The sequence below is a fragment of the Emydura macquarii genome, unplaced genomic scaffold (assembly GCF_026122565.2).
Source record: "Emydura macquarii macquarii isolate MOO-44397 ecotype Brisbane River unplaced genomic scaffold, CSIRO-AGI_Emac_v2 contig_1027, whole genome shotgun sequence".
Classification (NCBI taxonomy): domain Eukaryota; kingdom Metazoa; phylum Chordata; order Testudines; family Chelidae; genus Emydura; species Emydura macquarii.
The window spans coordinates 4,148,033-4,171,207 of record NW_027131164.1 but is presented as its reverse complement, the minus strand read 5'-3'; the positions used below and the strand labels follow the sequence as shown (position 1 = coordinate 4,171,207).

Here is a 23,175-nt window from a genome sequence, read left to right as displayed (position 1 = left end):
ACATTAAACCAACCAAACTACATTAAACCAGGTGTTCAGAGCAAGGGGTGTGTGTCCTGTTCTTGGCTTTACCACTGACTTATTTCATTCTGTCTCAGTTTACCCATCTACGATATGGGTATAATACCATCATATAACTCCCCACAGGAGTTTTGTGATTTTAATTAATGTTTTTAAAGTCTTGGATGAAAGGCATTATATAGAATTGTAGATTATTGCTATTAGAACATTATAAACTACAAGGTAAAGAAAACAAATGGGGGAGAAGAATTATAAGTAGAGCTGGTCAAAACAAAAAAAATATATTAAAAAATGTTCAGGTTTTCAATAAATCGGAAATGAAAAATTTAGCCATTCCTCCTCTATCCCCTCAACCCTCATTTTTTTTAAAAAAATCCATTTTCCCATTGAATTCAACAGAATGAATTATGCCTGGGATTTGTTTGTTCCCTCCCTCCCCCTCTCTCCCTCTTAGCTTTACAGTTTCTGAAAGATTCCTCAACTTTGAACAACTTGCAGTTTGTTTAAAAAAAAAAAACAAAAAACACCAAAAACCATGGACATCACTTATTCTATTGCATCCAACAACCAAATAAAAATGAAAGAAAGAGGAGAAGCAGTGGGGAGTGGAAAACAAAACAAAACTGAAATACCAAAAGAGCTAAAAATTGAGAAAGACCTTCCAGAAAAGTTTCAAGAATCTATTAGAATTCAATTCTAAACCCATGGAACACAGAGGACTACAAAATAATCTGCCAAGTTGTTTTTTCATTTTTCAGCCAACTCCAGTAAGTAGCTAAGGGAAGTGAAGACTGAAAACCACCCTAAAAATAAATCATATATAGGACCACATGCTATATTTCAGATTCAAAGTAAAGCTTTCCCAACTTTAGGGGTATTCAAATCTCTCTCTCTCTATCAGATACACATATGACCTCAATACCTGTAGCATCTCTCAGCCTTCAGTGTAAGTTCACAACAGCTCTGAGAGTTAGGGAAATGCTATAATTCCCATTTTACAAATGGGGAATGGAGGCATAGATTATTAATTACTATTATTAGTGCATTATAAACTACAAGGAAAAGTTATAAGTAAGATTAACGCCCAAATCTTCAAAGGTATTTAGGTACCTAATGCCCATTAAAATCAATGGGAGTTAGGATGAGAGCTTCAACAGTTATTTATGGGCCTAAGTGATTTGGCCAAAATCACACAGGAAGTCTATGGCGGAGCAGTGAACTAAATCCAGGTCTTCCAAATCCCAGGTGAATGCTTTAAAAAGCAGACTACCCTTCCTGATCCAATTTGCATGTTTAGCAGTGCCGACATCAGCTTCCAAGACATCAGCTTCCAAGGAAGCATTTCTAGATACATACACTTCCAGTTTTTAGAAAAAGTGTTTTAGAACATGATTTTCCCATAGGTAAGTTAAAACCAGGAAACAAAACATCTACTGTGCAGTCACAATATATAAAGATATAAAAAGTTAATATCCAACATTTAACATTCTAAGTAGACATTCACACTTGGTTTTATATGTATTTCAATTCACATTTTCAACAATGTTAACCCATTCTCTCTTCCACCATTACTTCTCTGCCACCTGGATCCCAACTAAAAAGAGTCCATGGATTTAAGGCCTTTCCATAATATTCTCCATTAATTTATCATCATCACAGTTGTGTCCAAAATCCCCAACCTGGATCAAGTTCCACTGTGTTAAACAGTATATATACAAACATTTAGAAAGATGCAGCATCTGCCATAAAGAGTTTACAATCTAATCTGAAATAAGACAACCACAGACTACAATGAACTATAGGTGGAAAGAGGGAGGGAGGATAAGGGTTCTCCTTTGGAATAACAGTGTCGGCAAATACCTCAAATACTCCTTTCCGGGGATTTTGCTTTATTGACAAACAAACAATAAATGCTCTTCCCAGGGATCCTTTCTCAGGACTGCTCAGACCACACCCTAGATCCTCCTTCCCCCAGAGAAAAACATCTGCCTAACAAGTCACATGCCTCAGTGGGTCAGTATACCCACTTAACCCCAGTATCAGCCCCAGCTACCAGAATACATCATTTCATGCTAACGATGCCAGCTTGTTAATATTAATTACAAAAGGGAAAACTGTTAAATTTCTTATAAGTTTACAAACGTAATGGAAAGATTTCTAGATATTTCAGATTATTATTTGTGCACTACCGTCAATTCTTATGGTTTTACTATGTCTCACAATATTTGATGTTAGATTTAAAAGAAAAATTGAGTTCTTTTGATTTGCCTTCTGATTCATCCCTTCAGGATTTCTCTTAGCTGTTTTTTTTTTTTTTTTTTTTAATTTATTTTTTAATTCTTATGGTTACAGAGAAATGTTTGAAAATGTGAAATCTCAAGGCCCAAGAATCAGAAGGCAAATCAAAAGAAAGAATTAAAAAAAAAATCTAATGATCTTTTAAGTTCATCTCATGATTTTTTCAGGGGGAAGGGCAGGCTGACTCATGATTTTTTATTGCTGTGGATTGGCAAGTCTGGTATTACAGTAACCGTAGATCAAAGGCCCTTTGTGCTAGCACAGGTACAAATGTAACAAAAAAGTGATCCATGACAAGAGTTAGTAGGTAGACATTCAGAATGTAACAATCTACAGTGTCCTATTATAGGCAGATCACCCAGCGATGCCTATAGTGAAAGTTGCTCCACACTTTCAATTATAAGACTGTTTTCAGCTGCTTACATATAAAAAGGCGCCAAACTGCTTGGGTTGAAATTTTGTATGTTGGGAACCTGCCTAAAGCGAAGACTTTTTGGAAGTTTCAGCTAAAACAGTTCAGCTGTTTCTGAGAATGAAGTGAGGGAAAAACACTGTTTCACCCATGTTAAAAACGCTTACAACTACCATACAACTGTTTCAGCAAGAAGCTCTAGAGCAGGGGTGGGGAACCTTTTTGTTGCCAAGGGCCTGATGGTGAACCTTTTTGTTGCCAAGGGCCTGATGGTGGCCCTGGCGGCGGGCGGGGATTCGGCGGCAGGGGGGGATTCGGCGGCGGCACAGTTAACCGCAGTAACCGCCTCCGGACTCCACCCGCCGCCGAAAATGGGCAGACGGCGGCAGGGTTTCGGCGGCAGGGTTTCGGCGGCGTGCACTTCCCGCCCGCCCGCGGGCCGGATCAAATTCTTTCGCGGGCCGGAGGTTCCCCACCCCTGCTCTAGAGCCTCCGTGCTTTGCAGAAGGGACTTGAAATTTGACAGGAGGGTCATGCTGGTATCAGTGATGTGCCTTTTTTTCTGTCCTTAAAAAAAAAAAAAAAAAAAGCCCAAATCACACCAAGTTATAAACCTCTGAAAAACTGCACTTTGCATACATTCAGTATTAAGATTTTGGAGGCCTGTTTCTCTAAAGATTCTGTCCGCACCAAGCATGTGCCATCCCCTTCACAGCCTCTCTATGCTAACCAGATGGTTCCCAGAGACCAACTGAGCAGGACTTCCCCTGCAATTGTTCCTCCCCACTGCTCTGTGTCAGAGTGGGGCTAGGCACCAGAACTGAGAGCAGGGAGACTGTCTCCCCTGTGCACTCAGTATTCCCTCTGCCAATGCCCAGACAGAGAAGAGGAAACATCTTGAGTCGTGTGCAGATGGGTTAGGAAGAGGATGAAAATGGGACCTGGAAATGAAAATGGGGAAAGGGAACAAAAGTAGAGCTGGTAGGAAATTTTCAGACAAAAAGCTTTTATGCCAATTTGTCAAAATCCCAAACTTCATGGGAATGTCCTGGTTTGACAAAACATCGATCCTTTCCAGGTCCAGGATGTAATTTTTGGTTAAAACCCACCCCAGAATAGCCCGGTGGTAAGGGCACTAACCCAAGATGTAGGAAAACAGCAGAGCAGTGACTTGAACCTGAGTGTTCCACATCCCAGGCTAGTAACCTAACCACAAGCTATTGACTATGTGGAATGGGAACATTTTTGAAATCTCTAAAAGTTTCATGGGAGGGGAAAACTATTTCCCGCTCTAGCTAGGAGCTGGGAAAGGGCAAGGAACACAGATGGGAACCAGGGAGACAGGGGCTAGGGCTGGAGGGGCAGGGAGTAGCAGAGGTAAAACAGGGCTTGGAAAAAATAGTATATGATCATGTAATCGAAGACTGTCATAATACATACTCACAAGGGAGCTGAATGAAGGTTGCACAGGAAACCTTAATTCCAGCATTTCCTAAATTTTGAGAGCTTGGAGAAAAAACTTGACATCTTGCTTTGCTTCAGTCAATATTTAACATCTCAGGTCAAAAAATATTAATCACCTTAAGAGAAATCAATACATATATAACCCCATGGAATTAATCTTTAGAATCAAATTTTGGTTGGTTACTCTACAGCTGCTAATTGCTAAAGTAAAGACTAGCTCTGTAAACAGATCACTTTATCCATGATAAAGTGTCATTTAATTTTTAACTTTTTAACACATAAAAAGGTACTTTGTTAACTGCTAGGAACCAGGAGGTCATTATTGCTACTATAAACTGTGAAAACGGAAAAAACAATAATCTGGGTTATGGGACTGGGGGAAAGCCAAGGGCTCTCAGCTCATCCAGCTGGTTGCTGACTGCCAGGAAATGCCCTCACCATCATTCATTATTCCTTAATCCAACATCTTGTTTAGCAGCCTGTTTCTTTTTTAAAAATTGTTTTCACAGTTGGGGGAACTTCCAATTTGTACTGAAAATAAATGGCAAAAACGTGAATCAGCTGTTGGTAAAGGCTCCCAAACCGCAAGGACAAATGTTGTTATGAATGTTTCACTTCTGCTCCTTCTGGGTGTTTGTTTAGTCAAAGGACATTTACAAAGTTTCTGCAGAATGGTTCTCTTGGAAATTAGATCTATGTAGCACTGCCACTCCACAACCTCTCACGTAACAATTCTTTTCCCATCTTCACCACTTGAAGACAGGAGCAATGTTCAGGAAAGCATCTACAGTAATGGAAGGAACACTTATTCAATTCAGCAGACCTGTTTTAGCCTTCCAGAAGCGCATCCATTAAAAGCAGACTGCATGCTACAGACTTTGTCCCGATCCTGCTCCTTTGAAGATCTCTGCTGACTTCAGTGGGAAGGTCTGCCCATACAGAGGTCATTGCAGGAACAGATTCTGCCACCCTTACTCGTGTTAGCTGGAACCTTATTTCACCAGATGTTCCCTTGAAAAGGTGGCAACATCTGATCTTTATTTATTAGGAGTATTATTTCTTGACTATCCGTTAAATAGTGATCATTTTAACTTTAGCTGATGTGTCAAAATGACATGAACATCCAACTCTCCAGCAGTTAAATACACAAAATGTAGTGCCCAAGTCCCAAAGGGATATAAATACACACGACTTTTGGGGAGTCTTCCAAAACTTTGCATAAGAATCCAACAATGGAAACGGCATGCTTTTTTTTACTGTAGAAATGGATACAACATTATTAAGATATTGGTTTATAAAAAATACTTTAATATACAATATGATTTTCGCCAATCACAGTTGAGAAATAATACATATTTAATGTATTTTCACACAATTAACATTTAGGTGCCTAATGCTAAGAGGCCTCATCCGCCATCGAAGTAAGATCAGGGCTTCAATCTTTTAATGAAGCAACTTGTGTCCAAATACACCATACCCCAAACAATTATTAATTTTTGAACTTGCCCCTAAGTAGTCATTTATTGTACCAGAGTATACGTAAAAATAAAGAGTTTTTTTAGTCAAAACACATGAAAAGGAACTGGAAAACCAGAAGGGTCATTAATTGCATCACTGTTTCTCAGGTAATTAACATTATCTCTAAAGTACGGTACTCCACTGGGATGGAGAGAAAAGAGTTAAAAGTACCAAAATAGCAGGCCTGCACCCTCCAATATAAGCAATCACTACTGACATCACTTAACGTAATTATAACTGTTGTGCTATACTTGATCATATAAGGCCAACTTCTGCTTCCACTAATGTCAATGGCAAAATTCCTATTGATTTCAACGAGGCTAGAATCTGGCTCTAAAATCTTAACTCTATTTAATCCAGCAAGTGTTAACAGTTTTGCTTGTACAAAATGTAAATAATTTAATTAATAATCTTGGACAGTTGTAAAATCAGTTGATTTAAAGGGTAGTTTAGGCTCAAAATCTAGGATTTTTTAAAAGAAGTTTATTACTAAATTAACATAAGAAAACATTTTCATCAATTATTTTCTTTTAAATTGCAATTGAAACTCTTCTCTGTGAATTTAATTATCCACCAGACACTTGTGCAAAGCTGATTAGGCAGCATTGTCCTAACACACAGGAGTTGCAAAGTGAAATTGACCAGGAAGAGAAGCAAAACTGCCCAGCCTGTTTCCACTTTCCAAGATAAATATGCTGCAGAAAGCAAGTGAACAGCATATATAGCACTTCAGACTTGGTAAATGTTCAGTTTTATTCATGTAAGGCACTACTTGTAATGCAGATCATAAGAAACCAGATGAAGGATGATTTTGTGATTAAAGCATCAGGAGTTTGGGTTCTATTCCTGCCTCCACCTCAAACTCTCTCTGTGACATATCGGGTAATTTCATCATATTTAATTTTAACCTCCCAGTGTCCTTTTATTAGAGATTTGCATTTTTTCTAAACTTACCAGGAATAATCAGAAATAAGAGAGTGGGGAGAGTTTTACTTCCAGTTTCCAAGAGGTCTTTCCAAGGCCCACACTTTAAGACCTGAGTAGCAGCTCCACAACAGTAAACAAATTCTTCATGCAGAGGGACCTGCTCTTCTGATGCTGGGCTTGTGCTCTCTGCTAAACAGAACAAGAGGCTGTTACAACATGTCAGTAAATATCTTTGTATAATTAACACCACAGCACTACATACCCCATCATTACATCATAGATAACCAAAGAAACGCATTTCAATCTCCAGTGTTCAACTAAACAAGGGCCTGACACAATAACAGCTGCTTTAGTATATTGCAGATGTTTGTATAAGGATACACAGGCCACTAAATTGGGGCACCTGACACTGACATATACATTGATCAATCAGGCCATAACATAGTAGTCATTACACCTGCTACACCTCTGGGTCCATTCATCTTGCGTTACGTCTCATATTGCAAAGCTGCTAGTGCAAAGATTGACTGGGGTTTTCTGGACAAGGAGAAATCACCTCCAGCACTATATATTTATAGTTTTTAGCTTTGGTCTAATCATGGGAAAGATAAGAGAGAAGGATTAGTTTATATTTACTAAAACAGAAATAGGAAGTCCTGATTCAGCAAGGTAAATGTTCAACAATGTGAGCAACCCCATTGACTCAGATGCTTAAAGCTCGGCATGTGCTTAAGCACCTTGCTGAACAGAGACCATAGTAAGACAATTGGGTTCTATGTGAATGCACAAGAGTTGCTTTGCTCCAAACTTCCTGCGAGACTTCTTAGGTAAATCACCCAATAAGTTCTCCGTGCCTCAGTTTCTCACACCACAAAATGGGAATGAGAGTTAAAGAGAGTTTTGACAATTGGCGGTGTTTATAAAGTGTTTTGAGAGCCACAAGTGGAAGGCTCTAATACTGAAGATGCTATATTCTGTGTAATAAGACATCATTGCAAATGGACATTACTGACAAAGTAAGACAAGAAACAGCACTACCGTTAAAGTGAAGCTGTCAGCATCAAATCTAGTCTTAAGTACTTTAAGATATTGCTTCTGTCTCAGAGTTCCTTTGGTCAATTATTATGCTTTTTCTGTGACATTTTCCTAACTTTTTAAAGAATGTTTTCCTTTTCCCTGCAACTGAGTGCAAAGACCCAAAACAAAACTAACTGGAGAAAAACTAACTAAGGAACAAATCCATATTCAGAACAAAGCAACCAGACCATGAACCTCCAGGGGGCTGTGCGTGGGAGCATGGTTCTTCCCATGTGGCTGTAATGGGCAGATCCTAGTCTAAAGGTCACAAGGTGGTGCACTAATTAGGCACAAGTGCACAGTAAAAACAAACTGAAAAAAGAGGACACATTTTCCCCCTTATGTCTTAGTTATGAGTAATCTTAGGTATTATATGCAACAATGGTAGGGTAGTAAAAATTCAGACAAAAGTGTGCTTTTTAAATTTATGCTCCCCCTTGAATCTCAATATGAACCACTCTCTACAACTCTGTGACAGGGTGTTCACCCCATACTCGCCCTGAATAGGTTAAAGAAGGCCAGATGGGCCAATTAAGAATTGGGAGAACTGGGAGAATTAATGCTGAGAGAAAGGCCCTAAGAAGCTCACCTGTGCAGGAACAGTCAGGGCTTCTATAAAGCCAGGGAGCTGATCCCTGCAGCCCCTCTCAGCTAAGTAATGTGCAGTCACTCTGTGGGAGAAGGGAGATGTGTTTGGGGCTACAGAGGCAAGTAACCTACAGTTATTCCCTGAGAGAAGGGGAGTTCTGAGATTGGCAAACCCAGGGAAGGGGGAGAGAGCAAGATGGTTATGAAAGGCTCAGGGAAAAGGCAGCAAGGTCCAGAATGGGACAGACCTCTGCTGTTGATTGGAGAGTCCCTGAGCTGGAACCCAGAGTAGAGGGTAGGCCTGGGTTCCTCTACCAGCCATGGGGAAGTTGTACCATAGGGCAATGAATGAGAAGACTGCCAAAGACTGCTGGTAAGGAAGGCCTTTGTTATCCCGGAAGGGGAAAACATGCATAGTGAGATGGCTAGAGGGCTAAGTAATGAAGAGGGAGCACACTTAGCCGCAGACAGTGAGCCAGACCAGCAGCTGGGCAGGCAGTGAGCAGCAGAAGGGGGCGTCGGACCTGAAAAAGCTAATTCCCAGAGCTCCACCTGCAGTGAGTGGACCCTGTGAAAGGCTCAACAAAGGGCAGCCCATTTGTGACTAACAGATCAGTTTCACTAAATACAGAAAGGGAGGCGATATCAGTTTGACATACTGATGTGTTACCATCATCATCTGTAATTTGTATTCAGGTAAGGCCAAACTGAGAGCAGAGCCCCATTGTGGTAGATAGTAAAAGAGAGCCCCTACCATGAAGATCTTACAATCTAAATGGACAAGACAGAAAAAGGGTGGCAGAGGAAGGTGTCAGGGAAGTTACTTGCCGAACATCACAGCCAGTCAATGGTCAAACTGAAAACAGAACCCATGTTTCTTCAACCACAGTCCAGTGCCTTAGCCACTAGAATACCCTGCCTCCCAACCTCATGTGTACCTGCAACCTTACTTCCACTACAACGTAGTTTTTGTCTGGGAATAAATATAGGATGAAAGGAAGTGTCTTCATGGTTTAAAGTTATGTTGACTTGTCCAAATTATATATACCTGTATCAACGTTTAACTTCAATGTTTTTTCTTAATTCTTTAATTGTCTGAATAGAGGAATGGAAAAGAAAACCAATGCACTATAATACGATAATATAAAGGCCACACAAACATATCGACCAACACATATATTCATCATTTAGAAACTTTCTAGTATCCAAGTGGATGTCATCTGGGAACTGGATAATTGTATTAGTCAGGAGTTTTTGGTCACCTTTAGACACATTTGCAATATTAGTCAAAAGGTGTGTGTGTTCATCAACTTGCTAGTTATGAATAAAAATGTCATCAAGATGAACTATGACACATGTGCACGTTTGCCAAAAGGATCACTTATCAAAAGGTAGCAGGTGCATTTGTCAAACCAAGAGACTTGTAAAGTCATAAGCCTGGCCTTGTTTCAACGTTATTTTATACATATATCATCTCTTGGGGCATGACCCAAGAAACCCTTAATACCAACTGGCAAGGAGGCTACAGAAATGTCCTGATTCTGGTATGTACGTTCTGCTTCACCAAAGAATGTCACGTAGGGTCTTAAATGTATCAAGGTATGAGTCACCAGAAGAAACGAAAAAACAGATTTTCTGTCACACAAGAGAAGTTTATTCACTGCTCTCTCCATCAGATGTAAATCAGCAATGAAAACTAACACAATGGATGCCCATTTTCATATGAAGTCAACAGAGGTGTGAAGTCAGCAGGGAAGGAGCACTCACGAAACAATAAGCCATGAGTGGTTGTACTGTCTCACTGTACAGACAAACTTTGGGGAGTATAAGTAGAAAGCAAAGACACCCTCTTTTCCCATACTTACTAAGCAAACGAGCAATGCGTTTGCATTTGTGAAAATGGGATATTAGCCAACCTTGGTCAAAATGCTGCAGAGGACTTTGGGGGTAAGAAACTTCTTCAGATAGGAAGTTAACCTGTTAAGTTTAGTCTCTAGAAAGCATGTTATGATTTTATTTTATATGTAACCCTTTGTTTCCAATATTCTGACTCACTAATATTTAAATCTTTGATGATAGATATATTAATAGTGAAAACAAGAATAAGTTTATGTGCTGTGATATTAAGCATGGTTATGATCCTGAGTTGAATTCTACAAGCTGGTGTGTATACTGGTCCTTTGGGGACAGCAGACCTGGTATTTATGTTCAGTGGATAGGGGATGAACATTTCAGAGGAACACTTCAAAAGGACTCAGGGACTGGCGTGCACCCACTGTTAACTTACAAGGCAAAGAAAGGGCTGGCATAGCCCAGGAGTGTGTGCTTGGCTGATTAACAGGATAGTGGTGTCAAGGCGCTAATGCTCAGTTAAGCACAAGCAAGACCCCCTCACACAATAGGCAGGGGTGTAACCAGGTGACTCTCAGTCCTGGGTACCCTGAGAACCGTCACAGGGGCTATTATGATAAATTGGCCTACAACTTTACCCTAAACATAAGCTCAACTGTGAGAAGCAAGTTGTGAAAAAGTTCATAAAATGTCACAGTTACCTATAACAAAGAATGTTAATGGGAAATGATGCAAAAGCAAGACAAAGACTGAATTAATCCAAACGAAAAGGCCTATTAATATATATCAAGGACTGTGTTAAAATGATGTCTTGTAAACAAAAAATAGTGTGGGACTGGGAACCAAAAATGGTGTGTCAGAAATTTGGCCTAATTGATGAATAAAATAACGAAGGGATGGGCAATTACAGCTATCACTCCCTCTTGGGGCCTTTATAAAAGAGGTTTTGAGAGGAAAATTGACAGAGTAGGCGAATGCAACCATTATCAACTGGAAGAACAGAAAGGAGTGAGCTTTCCATCATGACTGCCCTACTCACCCCTCACCCCCCAACTCTTGGGGCCCTGGGATTCATCATAACATAACTGGGCCTCCATCATCCTAATCTCAAGAAATGTCTTGACCAGAGTGGGACAAAGAGAGGACCCAGGTGACATCATCAGCTCTGGATAAACCCCAAACATGAATTCACATGTGAGATTTAGTCGCTTTTCCCACCCTCACACCTCCTGTGTCCTTTTCCTTCCCCTCCGCCCCCCCTTATTTCTTCTCTCTCTCTCTCTCTCCCCCCCTCCCCCTTTTGTCTCTTGTTTAACAAAAGTCTGGCTTAGCCAGCCAGGGCTGTATATTTTGCAACATTGCTATAAGCCTGTGAACAAAGACAATTAAAAGCAATGTCCTAAATAGCCCGACACTGGAACAATAGCTGATCAAACCATGTACTGTGCCTGTGTTTTACTGCAACTTTGCTGCTGCAAAGAGTCAACACCAGAGGCAGAAGCTGCATTTTCCATCTTTGCTGTTCTGCTCTTTTCTCTCCCTTTTTGTGTGTGTTTGCCTTGTTTTAACTTTTGGGAAATGGAAGAAGACATTAAACAACAACTGCGATAAAATTACTTGAGAGGGGCTGAAGCTGTTTTCTTTTTCCCCCAAAAAAGGACAGTTATTACCAGCTACCGTTCTCCCCCCCCCCCAATCTACAGGGAACAGGAACAAGGGATGTTGTTAAAATAAAAGCCTTACTTTTAATACTTTATATTTCAAATATTTAACCTTTTCTCTCCCCTCCTTTTTCCTGTACACTTAATAAAGGGTTTTAAATATTTTAACAACATATTTGCCATGGCATTAAGCAGGCTGAAGTCTCTGTACAGCAAATGTAGAACCTTGATTAAAACTGTTTAACATTGGACAGTTACAGGGTCATGTTAATACCTTTAACGCTGGTCCTATATATTCCATTGAAATTAATACAACAGAGCCCAGTCCAGTGCTCATTGAAATCAATGAGCAGATTATCATTAGCTTCAATGGGCATTACGTAACTTTGCCCATTTATTTTGACAAATATAGTTATGTTTTAAATATAGAAGACTCTTGCAAATCATCACTTGGCAAATATGCAAAATGAAATACTAGTTCCTCCCCATTCTTCAAAGATTCTTCAACAGCAGAGTTATTCCACTAAGGTCTCATTTTTCTATATTATTTTCAAATATTCTGCAGAGTGACTAGTACATAAATAATTAAACCTAATGATTGTCAAAATAAAGAATGCATTACTCTTGCTTTATTAAATTGCTCAATACTCACAAATCTACAAACATCAGTAAATTAGAGTTGCTTTGTTAGAAAGTCAGTAGGCTTAGCTGGGATTTACACTAGGGCAACAGAATTCAAAATTTGTCCTAACTATCTTGTTCAGAAGAGTTTACAATCTGATCCTACAATACCTTATTCACAGAAGCAGGTCTTACAGGAGTGGTGAAATCCTGGGCCCAGGAAAGTCAATTGAAAGACTTCAGTAGGGACAGGATTTCATTTGAGAACTCCAATGGGACATGAGTGAGGACTACTGACATGAAGGATCAGGCTATAAATCAGGCAAAAAAAAATGAAGGAATGCAACATATTTAGTGTAGATTGGTAGGCCAGAAACATGTTGGTTAATGTGCCTTTTCTTGCTACAGTTTTAATACAGCAGGACTTTGATTTTATAGCACATGCAATGCTGTACTGTCAGCAAGGAAGCAAGAATGAATACTAGAAGGACAATTAAGCAGATAAGAATTTATACCAAACACTTGTAATTAGTGTCTAATAAAAACTGCCTATGAAACAATCCTCAGTAATAATATTGCATGAGCCCAGGGTTTTAGCTCCAGGCTGCTGAATTTTTTTCCCTATGATAAACCATAACATAAAAAACCGCTGGAAAATATTGTCAGAAAGAAGGTGTTTGTTTGTCAAAGTGAGGGCAATATTACCTGGCCCTGTAAAACAAAACAAAACAAAAAAAAACCAAACCCTCACAGGGCCACATGTTCAACTGCCACAATTCAGGATTGCTCCATTGACTCCATTGTCTCTATATATCAGATTATATATCTAGGGAAATCAGTGAATCCAATTATTTACCAGGAGAAAATTGTCAATTCTATTGGCCCAGTTCTCTTCCCATTGACACTAACATACCTTCAATCTACTCCAAATTACTATAGTGTTAGTGAAACAAGAATTATGCCCCAGCCATCTCCCTTTCCACTTACAGTGCCTGCCCAGAGCTCTACCTGGTGATATTTCTGATACAACAGCCAAGACGCTACAGGATGCCATTACCTGGCTGCCAGGCTTAACTTGCAAGAATCACTCAGAGGATTGTCAACTGAATAAAAATATTCTTCACTATCAATTATTGGTTCACATCCAACCGAGACAGGTGGTGAATGAAATAAAGCCATTACCAGTGTATAGGTAGTCTCACTCCAGCTCTTATGAACAAGTGTCCATGCGAAAAAACTATCAGTGGCCTCCTTTTGGCAGTCTTAGCAGAGGCCAACGTTTGAATGCACACACAAAAGCACTTTGGCAGAACATAGTGGGGAAGCTCACATTGCTGCTGCCTGTGGACAAATAGAGGATTTCTTCCTGCTCAGCTTTCAGTCCTGCAACTACAACAAGACGACTCATGTACTTACGAAGAAAGTCTTACAAAAATAAAATAAAAACAACTAACTTTTTTGTGTGGGTGATACAACATAATTTGACAGCACCTCTCAACACCACACACCATGAAAAGCAAGGAAATAAGCCTTTAACGCAGTGGTTCCCAACCTGTGGCCCAGGGACCAAAAGTGGCCAACGGGGGCTTTCAAAGTGGCCCGCCACTCCCCTCCTGCTGGCTGCAGAAGGGAGCCGCTGCCTAAGGATCTAGGCGGAGCGGGGTTACAAAACCGGCAAAGGCTCCTTGCTGCAGCCAAGGGGACGGGAGATCAGCGCTCCCCTCTCCCTGGCTGTAGCAGGGAGCATGGCAAAGCGCTCTGCCTGGGTCCATAGGCACTGGGTCCCTGCTGGAGCCAGAAGGAGGGGAGCACTGATCTCCCATCCCCCTGGCTGAAAAAGGAAGCCACTGCCTAGGGACCCAGGTGGAGCACACAGGGCCACAGGATGAGCGTGGTTTCCCTCCTGCAGCTAGGGGCACGGGAGAGCCTCCTCGCTGAACTCCTTCCGTCTGGTTGCAAGTTGCAGGGGAGGGAGACAGTTGGTGGAGAACGGTGGCCCTTCAGGGTAGTAAAAATAATATCTGTGGCCCTCGAGCCAAAAAGGTTGGGAACCACTGAGTTAATGCATCCAACATCCTGACCATAAACCTCAAATAACTCCCCTTCCACCACATAGCCCACATATTTCCACCCTCATCCCAAACATAGGCATATTCTTGCTGCTTACCATGCCCCTGCCTCCCTCCCAGACTCAGTATGTACCAGAGTCAATTGGTCTAAACATTTAAGAGCTAAACATGGGAGAGGAGTGTGACTGGGAGGTTTCATCTGGAGCAACCTCCTGCAGCAGGACAGCAGGACAGGCACATGTGCCTCAGTTTCCCCTCTCAGAGCAACCCAATAACTCCATGAAACCTTATCCTCTAGTCCATCGGCCTGGCTTATTACCAGACACAGTCAATTTAATCCTGAATGAAGTCTCAACACCTACAGTTCATTTCTCACCCCTGTGAATGCAGGGGAAGCATGATGTGCAAGTGGAGCTGCGCAGAAGCACAGCACTTCGCACAACGGGACCTTGGCCCACGACCACAGCTTTCAGGTACTACCGCAATACAGATCATAATTAGGGCTGTGTATGATAGAGATGGGAGAAAAAAATGGGACAGGAGTTGGAGAGTGGTGTAAATGAGAGGGGGAGGAGAGAGGTTCTCTGCTCTGATGATCCATAAGTTGGGGAACAGAGGAAGACTGCACGTGGGAATACTGTGGCTGAGCAGGTGACAGTTCACTATCTCCGTACTAAGGCACTATTGCTTGAAGGGTTTCCTGGCACTGCAAAGCAATAATGTCACTGGGAGTTGTTGACATGCCATTACCTTGGCACAGAGACTTTCAGCTCCCACGACTTTGCTTCTAGTGCCATATATTCAAACCCGGGCATCCTTACTTGAAAGCCAGTGACTCAGCTCCCCAGCACACCAAGCCAGCAGCACTGATGGAGAGCCCTTTAAGTAACAATGTCTTGGCATAACCACTGGGTTCCTCCCATCACAGGAGCCCTCCAGAACTCTGGCCACTCCAGTTCAGTTCCCAGTGCACATGCACCTCATCTCTTCGCCTGAGACCCAAATAATGCTCCAATCACCACCATCTGATGGCTACATTTCAAGACAGTGCATGCTTTTCTTCTAAAACAACATGTTTTCTACAGGGAAATAGAAATGGAAGTTTCCATCCGAGAGACAGTGTGTTTGATGGAGAGATCTGAGTGAGGGACTGGTCAGTGCTTTAGGAGAGAGAGGAAGCTAGGATCATAAAGGACAGAAGACAATTCTTCTCTTCCTCTGTCTTAAGAAGGGACGGTGATTTACAAGGAGCAGCAGGAGGGGAAGCAATCATCATACTGAAGAGTTATAAACACTTCAATTTAATTCTTTCTTTGGGTCTCACTCTCTACCCTCTTCATTAGCAATTATTTTCCTGTGGGCAAATCAATCTCTCCTAACTCAGGAAAAGAGTATGTGGCCATCATTCTCAACCTTAGCTTTCATTCTTCCCCTCTCAAATATCCTCTAACTGAAGCCTTCTTCCCTCTCCCTGCCCTTCCCTTTGAGCACCAACCCGCCTCCACTTAAGACTTCAGCATAAAGCATTATGATAAGAATTAATGCACAAGCATCATTTTGATGATTTCTGTGCAATAGATCAAACTTCAAACGCAAATTCTGCCGTCTTGCACTTTGGAAGAAATCCTGCCTGTAGCCAGGAGGGGTGGTCCCCCTCTGAGGAGGACCCAGAGAGGGAGCCAGACCCACCCTGGCTGACAGAGGCCTGCCCCAGGGGAAACCCTGACCAGAAACAAGGGGGCGAGTCTAGACCTTTAAAAGCCCCAGGGGCTCCACCTGACCGGAAGCAGGGGGGGGGCGGAGCTAGGCCTTTAAGAGCCAGGCCGGGGAGCTCAGTTGGAGAGAGATGGCTAAAGGGGAAGGACACGTCTCCTCCTCAGCTCCTAGCTCAGGCCGGGCTAGGGAGCTGTGCTGAGAGGGAACGACCGGCCTTAAACCCAGCCTGGGGATCGACGCAGGCCTCCCCCAGGTACCCTACGGCCTGGGAGTTGGAGGAGGGCCCACCAGAGGCCCCCACGGCCTGGGAGCCGGAAGAAGGCCCAATGGAACTCCCTGCTGACTACGAGCCTGAAGAGAACCGCCTGGGAGCCGGAGCAATACCAAGCCTGGGACCCTGAGAATCCACCGGCCCTGCCCGAGGCCTGGGGACCGCAGGACCTGGAAGAGCTACCCTCCGAAGATGAGCCCATGGAGCTGCCCGAGCTGCCGCCTGTGGATGAGGAGGGCCTAGCAGGTCTACCACACCTCAGCGACCCAGAGGAGGCAGGTACCGGGGGTTTCGGGGAGGAAGAAGCCCAGGGATAGCCACACATTAGCGGCTGAGTCAGGGGCAACCCGGGCGGCGTGTTGCAGCCGGAACCCCGCTGACCCCATGGCCAACGCCGTTGCCACTACCAGGGCCCTGGGCTGGGACGCAGTGGAGACGGGCGGGCCTGCGTCCCCCTGCCCCCTTCCCTGTCCTCCGTGGGAAACCCTTCCCCGCCGTGCCAGAGAGCGGCTTGCTTGCCGTGCCAGCCCCGCCTGAGGGCCTGGCCAGAAACTGCTTGCCATGCCAGCCTGGCCTAGGGGCCCAGCGCTAGGCTGATTGCCCTGAGAAGAGCACAAGACTGCTCCCGGTGAGAGGTAGCCAAGAGGGGTGGTCCCCCCTCTGAGGAGGACCCAGAGAGGGAGCCAGACCCGAACGCTGCTCCCCGATTCCAGGGGCACGTCCACACTGCCATATTCTCCTCCAGTGGTCCCCACACTGTTTATGCTGTTCCCCCCTTGCCCCTGTCCGCACCCTCCGCCCCCAGGAGCCAGGCTGGGAGCGGGGCAATAGTCAGGGCAGGGCTGCGGTCAGGGTCGAGGCTGGGGCCAGAACCACAGCCGAGCCGAGAGCAGGGCCAGAACTGGAACTGCGACTGGGAGAAGGCAAATAGTAGCCAGGCTGTGGTCAGTGGGGCCAGGAGCAGAGCCACAGCCAGGCTAGGATCTGAGAACAGGGGCTGAGAACAGAGCCATGGCTCGGGGAAGGACCAGAGCACGGCTAGGGGCAGAGCGGGGCTGGGTGGCTCTCTCCCCGCCCTCTGTGGGGGATAGCCCAGACCCCGCTGCATCCCCCACCCCCCCGCAAACGTCCCACTGCACCCCCGCAATCTGAGGACATCTCTTCTACTCTAGTGCTTGTGCTTATACTTTGTTCTGGAGTTAGGGATTGCATCACATGCATGAAAACAAGATACCCATTACAACATCCACAGCTCTGTTCGGTGGTTGCTCATCTGGCTAGGTAAATAAACTATTCTGTTGTTTTATTCACCTAACTATGCAGGGAAGCAATATTTCACTGTGAAGTTCAAGATTTGTTTTAGGTTTAGATCTTTGGGTAAGTTCAAACCACTCACTTTAAAAACTTTACTTTTCCCTTGAGAAAAACACCATGATGTTGTTCCAGCAGCATGACACACTTTTCAACATCATCTATTGACCAACCCTATTTTCTGCCCACCATTTGTCTGTGTTTAGCACAGTTTAACAACCCAATGGCATTTAGAATATATATCCAAACCTCTCTTCTACCTGTCATGATGCATTATCTATATCATCAGTTCTCACCCCGGGGATTGCAACCCTTAGGGGTCACAAAGAAGTGTCTGAGGGTTGTGACCACACCACCAGGGTGGATTAAAAATCAGTGATTTTTTTAAAAAAAAATCAGTTTATTTAAATCCTTTTTTTTTTTTTTTAATCAATAAAATACTAAATTTCTCTCGCTTAAAAAACAATTACAATTAAATCTCATCACAAACATGCTAAACCTACACTTACAGTCTCATAAAAATGAAATAATGGCTCTAGTCTGTCCAGCCTAACTACCAGCTCTTGCTTCTTGAAAGTTCTGAGCTTTCCATGTCTGTTTCCAGCAGACTAAAGTCACATATGCAAAGAAAGACACAAGCTGGATAGGATTGCTGTTGTTCTATGCTTATGTGGTGGTGAAGCTGGGCCAAGCAAGGCAGAGGAGTTAGTTAAGACACTGTCTTAAAGACATAGACATATTGGTGGAAGGTTGCTAGATACAGCTTATGAGAAGGAATTGAACAGTGTGCAAGAAATACTGAGGCGAAATTTGCCAGTTTAAGCCTTGATGGGTAGAGCAATGTACACAATGATCCAGTAATATGTGCCTGTGTGACAACAGAAGATGGGGTTGCACATCTTTCAGAAACAATTGATACATTGGGAAATGCCCACACAACACAATATTTAAAAGAAGTGGTAATGAAAGCTGTAATAAACTGTGAACAAAAATTCAACTGTCACAGTTTTGTCACAGACCATGCTGCAAATGGGGCAAAGATAAGAAGATACTTAGGAGAAATGGAAGGATGCTCCTTAAGAACATATGGCTGCAGTGTCCATTTAACACATCTTTTAGCCAAAGACTTAAGTACATCTTCTCCAGGAATAAAAGAAAATGTTTAAGTCGAAAGATAGTTCTGTAATAACCATTTTGCTTCAGCTTCACTGAAGAGAGCAGGAGGATCCAAACTAATTCTCTCTCAAGATGTTCGATGGAATTCTGTGGTTGATTGTTTTGAACAATTTATTAAGAACTGGCCTATTCTCATAAAACTTCATGAAGAAAACTATGATTAAATAGATGGAAGTATCTATCATTGGATTAAAGAGGAATGTAGAGAATATACTGAAGCCTATATCCATAGCCTTAAACAAACTGAGAAATTGTTGCTGCATTGCTGATGCTGTCGAAATTTGGAAGGCACTTCAAGAGACATTGAAGAAAGAAATCTCACCAGAAAGTTAAACTGCAGGCAATAAAAGAAGCGAATGGATCAAGCACTAACTCCACCTCATTTTCTTGCGAACATTCTCAACCTTAGATATAAAGGTAGATGCCTAACTTCTTAAGAAGATGCTGCTGCCATGGCATGGGCATCTCAAAATCACTCCTTAGTTATGCCAATCATAATACATTTCAGGGCTGGAGCAGAATCATTTAAACAGTACATGTTTACTGATGATGATTTGAAGAAAGTCACTCCCTTGAATTTGGTGGAAATCATTAGCTAGGCACTTTGAAACAGAGTTCCTTCAGTTGCTAAGACAACTTTTCACAGCAGTAGCTTCCTCTACAGGCAGAGAGAGAATATTTTCATTGTTTGGTATTATTCACTCAAAGCTAAGCAATTGACTGGGAGTTGAAAAAGCAGGAAAACTCGTATTTCTTTCAGTCTGTGAATAAAAATGAGTGGGAGTGGGGAAGATGAGAGCTAGTTGTAGAAGTTTTGAGGACAGTGTACTTTAGTGTTGTGATTTGTCAGAGTTAATAACATTTGAAAATTAAAAAATAAAAGCAAGGACAGCTGTCAGCTAGCAACTCAGGAGACTGCTGCAATTGCAAATGTGAAACGTTTAAGATTAAGTTTAATAAAATATTAATGCTATTGTGTTTGTGTGATTTAGTTTTTACCATTCCTAATGTACTGCTGCTGCATCTGCAGCTTGACACAGGTAATGAGTATTATGTACTATTTCCTAACTTGATTTTTATTAATTTATCTAAAAAATTACACAAAGAATACCCTCCTAGATGTTGTAAAATGCTGTATTAAGTTGTAAATTAACATGTTTTAGTGATCAAATTTGCACCATTATTTAAGAAATATGTGAAGTAGTATCAGTGGGAAACTTGATTTGAATAAATGATTCTCTCTTGGTAATTTAAACCATGATTTAAATTGTCTTGATTTAAATCAATCCACCCTGCACACCACTCTTCCCATATTAGTAAAGGGGTGGGTGTTCCCACCTAGGTAGCAGGATAGGTGATGTCTTGGGAAGGAAATGAAGAGATTGAGAACCAATGATCTAGATTACATTTGCCTAAATTTAGGGCCAGATCTTCAAGGATTAGGTGTTCAAATACTCACTGAAGAGCACTGACTGGTCACATGGGCCCTGATTACTGCCCATTGAGTGGAAAAACTCCCACTGATTTCAATGGGATTTAGATCAGGCCATTAGTGCCAAAGCATAGACAGGCTCAAGGGCTCCCCATGACACTACTGCCTTCATGTGACAGGGAAACTCTTCAAGCACCTATACCTTAGTACAGAGATACTCCACTCTGCTCAGCCACCTGCTCAGTCCCCCACCCCATTTATGATCTTTTACTGCCCCCTCCTATGAATCATCAAAGCAGAGAACCTCTCTCCTCCACTTCCCACCTAGCTCACTCCCTTCAACTCATATCACTTCTCCTCATAGCCTTCATGCACAGTAACTATTATTTTCATATTATTCTATGTTATTAACTTCCATAAATCCTTCCTCTGACAACCTCCTCCCTCATTGTGTGGCCAAACCATTATATTCCTTAATCACCTGCTGCCTTTTATTCTTTGGCCCTGATTCACAGAGGTCCTTAAGCATCTAGATCCCAGACTTAAGTTCTAAGGGTATGTATGTCTACACCGCAATTAAAAACCCATGGCTGGCCCAAGCCAGCTGACTCAGGATTCCAGGGCTTGGGCTAAGGGGCTGAGTAACTGCAGAGTAGATGTCGGAGTTATACTTGGAGCCCAGATTCTAGGACCTTGTGAGGCTTGAGGGTCCCAGAGCTCAGACTGCAGGGTAAAAGTTCCCTGGGCACCTAAGTTTCAGCTTCACTCCAAGCGTCCAAGCACCAATCTCCTGCCTAAGACACAGAGCGATTCACAAACCAGAGGAATATAGGCATTTGGCTGCTTAAATCACATGCAGGGCTCAATCCAGCAGGCATGCTGAGAGGCTACCTACCAGAATGGGTCACATGCAAAATCCAGAGAGAAGAGGAGGTGGTGGAGATTGGACCCTGGGTCTTCCACCTCCTGGGAGGATGCTCTAACCACTGGACGGCAAAGTCATTCACACAGTCTCTCTCATGGGGGGGGGGGGGGGGGAGGAGGGAGTTTGAGTAAGAGTATTCTTTCTTGCACTATTGCTGTATGAGAATATGCTGCATGCAACATCATTCGGTAAAGAAAGTGTCGTTCCTTGCACGAGCAATGCTTTGCATGCAGCGTTGTTATCTTGCGCTGGTGTATTGATCTGCTAACAGCAGACCAGCAACGTGACACTACCAGCAGCCTTATCCCTTGCCCAGCTATGGAGCCCTGCACTGGCCACCCCACGGTCCCCTGCACGGCAGCGCCTGGGGGGTGGCATCCCATCGCATCATCCCCCTGCATGGCACGGGTGGCTGCCGCCGGGAAGAAGGCTGAGCAGCCGCGGAGCGGGCCACCCCGCTCGGGAACAGGGAGGAAAAGCCCCGGGCCGGACCCCCTCGCCACGTACCTTCCCCGGCGCCCAGCATGTCCGCGGCCATGGGGCTGCACGGGCCGGCTGCCGAGCAGCTTGGTTCGGCCAGCCAGGGCCAGCAGGCCGGGCGGAAGGAGGGCGGCTCCCGACTTCTTCCGCCCGGCCGCGGAGCCTCCTCCGAGAAAGACCGGGGCGGGGCGGGGCGGGGCAGCCCCAGATGCGCGCGCTGTGAGGCGGCTGCGCGTAACGCCCGCGTCTGACACAATGGCTGTGTCTCCCCATCAGCCCGACAGCGCTGGTGGGCGGGAACCAACGGCGGTGGGCGCGCCGGCAGTTGGCGGCGCCCGAGCGCGCGTCCATTAGTTCCCGCCCCCCGCGGCTCCCTGGAATGTTCGGTCTCTGCTGAGGTGCGGAGGCGCCTGGCACTGTCCTGCAAACCCCACAGGGGGCCAGGCATGGTCTGCAGGGGCCCAATGCATGGACCAACGCAATGTATGGCACCCCCACTGCCTCCCTGTGAGGAGCTATTGGCAGTCTGCGGTGGCTGGGCTCTCAGCAATGGTCTTAAACTGCAGCAAGGGAGGTTTAGGTTGGACATTAGGGAAAACTTCCTAACTGTCAGGGTGGTTATTCACTGGAATAAATTGCCTGAGGATGTTGTGGAATCTCCACCACTGGAGATTTTTAAGAGCAGGTTAAATAAACGCCTGTCAGGGATGGCCTAGATACTACTTAGTCCTGCCATGAGTGCAGGGACTGGACTAGGTGACCTCTCAAGGTCCCTTCAAGCCCTGTGATTCTAGAGCCTCACAGGAAAAGCAACGCGACTGCATGTCCCTTTCCAGGGACTAGCACTGCTGGCCGGCGTCCTGGCTGGGATTTGAATGAGGGGGACTAGTACTTCTTTTCAACCCATCCAGGCTCAAAAGCACTATGTGACAGACTCAAATGGAGCGACACAAAAATTATTCATGCAGGGAACTTAAAATGCAGTGGAATTCCTTCCTTTAATGGGAGGACCTCTTTCTATAACCTCCGTGTCATCATTTTGTATTCATTGTTAATTATTTTCACCAACAAAAGGGAGTGCACACTAAATGTGTGGTAATTGTGGAATTATAATGAATAACTTTCCTTCAAATGAGGGACAGTTGAAAGTTATGAGCAGCTTTGCCTAAAGTTCCCCTTTTTGGCATCCATACTAAGATGACTGGCGCTATCTCCACTTCCTTTTTGAGAGCTCAGTTTACCTAAAAATTCAAAGGGCAGCCTGGGCTCTGGTCTGTTGCCAACCAAAGTACTATCTTGTGTTCCCTGGGTTACAAATCTTACTGTCAGCAGAAAGCTAGATGCATTGATATATACT

The 23,175-nt window shown here is 43.6% G+C and overlaps 1 protein-coding gene across 3 annotated transcripts in view; it reads right to left on the bottom strand.

Moving 5' to 3' along the window:
- Nucleotides 1-21,989, bottom strand: part of LDAH (lipid droplet associated hydrolase) — a 165,164-nt gene extending 143,175 nt beyond the window's left edge. For 2 of the 3 annotated variants that reach the window (XM_067544707.1, XM_067544709.1), the window contains exons 1-2: nt 21,846-21,989; nt 6,668-6,829 (exon numbers count right to left, since the gene is read on the bottom strand). In XM_067544707.1, coding sequence (XP_067400808.1) covers nt 6,668-6,829; nt 21,846-21,876 — 193 coding nt within the window. In that variant the 5' untranslated portion in view covers nt 21,877-21,989. The remainder of the gene's footprint in view (nt 1-6,667; nt 6,830-21,845) is intronic. The other variant, XM_067544708.1, reaches the window with a different exon arrangement.
- Between the last annotated feature and the right edge of the window lie 1,186 nt (nt 21,990-23,175).